General features: G+C 39.7%; 1 protein-coding gene across 1 annotated transcript; it reads left to right on the top strand.

The window, feature by feature from the left end:
- Positions 1–328: 328 nt before the first annotated feature.
- LOC124231416 (keratin-associated protein 27-1) lies at positions 329–1,795 on the top strand. Its single transcript, XM_046648217.1, has one exon. The coding sequence runs from the start codon at positions 396–398 to the stop codon at positions 1,014–1,016; it is 621 nt and encodes a 206-aa protein (XP_046504173.1). The 5' UTR covers positions 329–395; the 3' UTR covers positions 1,017–1,795.
- Positions 1,796–2,627: the final 832 nt, after the last annotated feature.

The raw sequence follows: 2,627 nt of genomic DNA, 5'->3' as shown, positions 1-2,627 counted from the left end.
TGGCTGTTTCCACATATGTTTCTTATTGTCCATTTACCAACATGGAGAGTCACGGTGACTAAGGAAAAGCAATGTTAGCTTGGGTGGCATGTTGGGACTCATATTTGACAAACTCCACCCTGATGAGTCAGCTTTGGGACCAACATGAAAGCCATTTTGAAGATTCAAAATGGACCAGCTTCATTGTTAGTAAGACATCATTTTCATATATAACTAAATAAAGTGCTAATAAGATGTTATTCTTCAAATTAGCTTAAGCAATGAGGTGGAAAGGAGTCTTGAGAAGAAGCCAACACCCAGTTTTCCGAGTATATAATCTCCCCAGCAAAGAATCTGATCTTCATACCCAGTATGTTGGGAACTTATGAGCAACTTCAATCAAGGGTTTTAACAATATGCTCCAGAGCCACTGCCACTCACTGAAGAACTTCTACAATGTTCCACCACTCTCTGCCATCGTACATAGCTCTAAACCTATAAGCTTTGAAGATGGATTTTTTTTACCCAGCAGCTACCATGGCAGGACCTGGCTCTTGGACAACTTTCAAGAAACCTGCAATGAAACCATCAGCTGCAAAGCACCCAACTGTGAACAGGAACGGTGCACAGAGAATAGCTGTGTGCCAAGTGCCTGCCTCCCCAGAGTTGTCCACACAACTTGCTCTAATTCCAGGCTCTGTGAAAGGACAACATGTCAATCAGGAACTTCTTCTACAGTGTTGGAGTGTGTTTCTCAGCCTTGCCAATCAGTAAGCAGCCAGCAAATGGGTTCTGTAGTCCAGAGCTGCCAACCTGTGAGCTACGTGGCAAAGTGTTGTCCACCCAAGACTTCCGTGTCTACGAGTTGCCAAACTCTGGAATGTGAATCTAACCACTACCAGTCTCAGAGCTCTGAATCCACTTCCTGTAGACCCCTGGTCTATGTAGCACCAGGGCCACAATTCCTAGAATCTTCTTCTAACACTTATGAACCAGCTTGCTGTGTTACTGGTGGTGTGCAATTGCCTAGTAAGTGAAGAATGTGTAGAATGCATAGGGGAGATAATATGTTCTAATTGTGATGAATTGAATCCTGAGATATCTAGGAACGTTTATGTCTCTAAATATAAATTACTGTGCATGTGTTTGTGCGTGAATGAGCATATCTTCTACTGCCTCCAAAGAGAAGAATTTTTTTCTCTTTGGGGCATTTCTGGTGGTGAGCTGCAACTGAAAAGCATGTTAACTATTTTAGGTCACTAGGACGCTACTATACAGCAATGAAAGTCACAATCAGGGACTAACATAAGTACTTAAAAAGTGAAAAATTACACTTTGGCTACTGGTTATTATCGATTGAAACGCTTAGCATCGAATCTGGCTTTTTAACTAATGTGCTACTAATATCAGAAATCCATATAATATTGGAATTTAAGGAGACCTCAAAGCCCATCTAGTCCTGTGAATTCTGATGGGTTCTGCTATATCAGAGGTTGTCCATGGAGTTAATAACGTCAGAACTACAACTCAAATCTGTGTCTACTCGTTGTCTATCCACTATTTTGTCTGCTGTGTCACAAGACTCTTCTAACTATGAGATTTAATCTATTGCTTCAAAAGTGCAAGAGAATTTTGAATTTGACCTCCATGGACTTCCTAACCACATAGTAGCCAGAGACCTTTGAACATAATGAGTTCAAGTTTAGCATACTCGCTACATTTCTGCTTATCTTCTTCCTCTTTTCACTATTCCTTGAGTGTTGAGTTGAAAAAATGTTCTTTGTATTAAATAAATTTACTTCTCTTAGAAACTTAATTGTCACATTATTTTTATTCAATGCTTTTATGCGTTTTATAAAATATGCTTTGGGGTTTTTTTCCACCAAGTGAAAAGGTATAAATATTTGGAAGAAAAAACGAGAACATGTTCCCTTACCATAGTTTGTACAGTATCAATCAGAATAAAAGAACACACTTGTGGTAGTCAGCAAAAGATGGGGAACATGTTCAATATGAATATCATAAATCCACAAAGTTGGAATGTGTGAAGATCCATTAATTTTGTTTGGAATAGCTTGGCTATTCTGAGGCTGTGGGTGTGCTTTTAAATGATCTGTCCTTTTCCAGGGTGACATAAGGTTGTGGTTAAGAGCATGGACTCTGAAGTCAGATTTCCTTGGGTCTGAATCTTAGCTGTGCTGGGTGAAGGCTATTTGAATCTCAACTCTGTGACTACGTGAAAGTTATTTAACCACTCTCTACCTCTGTTTCCTCAACTCCAGAATTGAGAAGATAATAACAGGGCCACTGCAGGACTTGATAAGTTAATAATTTGAAAGTTCTCACCATGTGACCTTGTATCTAGGAATTGCTCAGTAGGATTTAGCAACATGATTAGCTAGCTGGGAAATTCAATATGGAGGGCAGAGGTGGCAATTTGTAGATAAACCCAGAAATCTATGACAGATTAGGAAAGCTAGTCACGCAAAAAATAAGAGATGAGCTGTTTTGTACTTTGGAAGATACAGGCAGCACTTTCTGCTAAAGAAAAAGCTTAAGAAACACATGTCATGCCTTGTTGAGGTGGGCTGGCAAGGATCTCTGTGTCTATGACAAAGCTAATGTTGATTTATCTGTCAGCCCTTTGG

This window comes from Equus quagga, chromosome 21, assembly GCF_021613505.1.
Source record: "Equus quagga isolate Etosha38 chromosome 21, UCLA_HA_Equagga_1.0, whole genome shotgun sequence".
NCBI lineage: Eukaryota > Metazoa > Chordata > Mammalia > Perissodactyla > Equidae > Equus > Equus quagga.
Note: the sequence above shows the minus strand (reverse complement) of the source record. Positions and strands in the feature narration are given on the sequence as shown.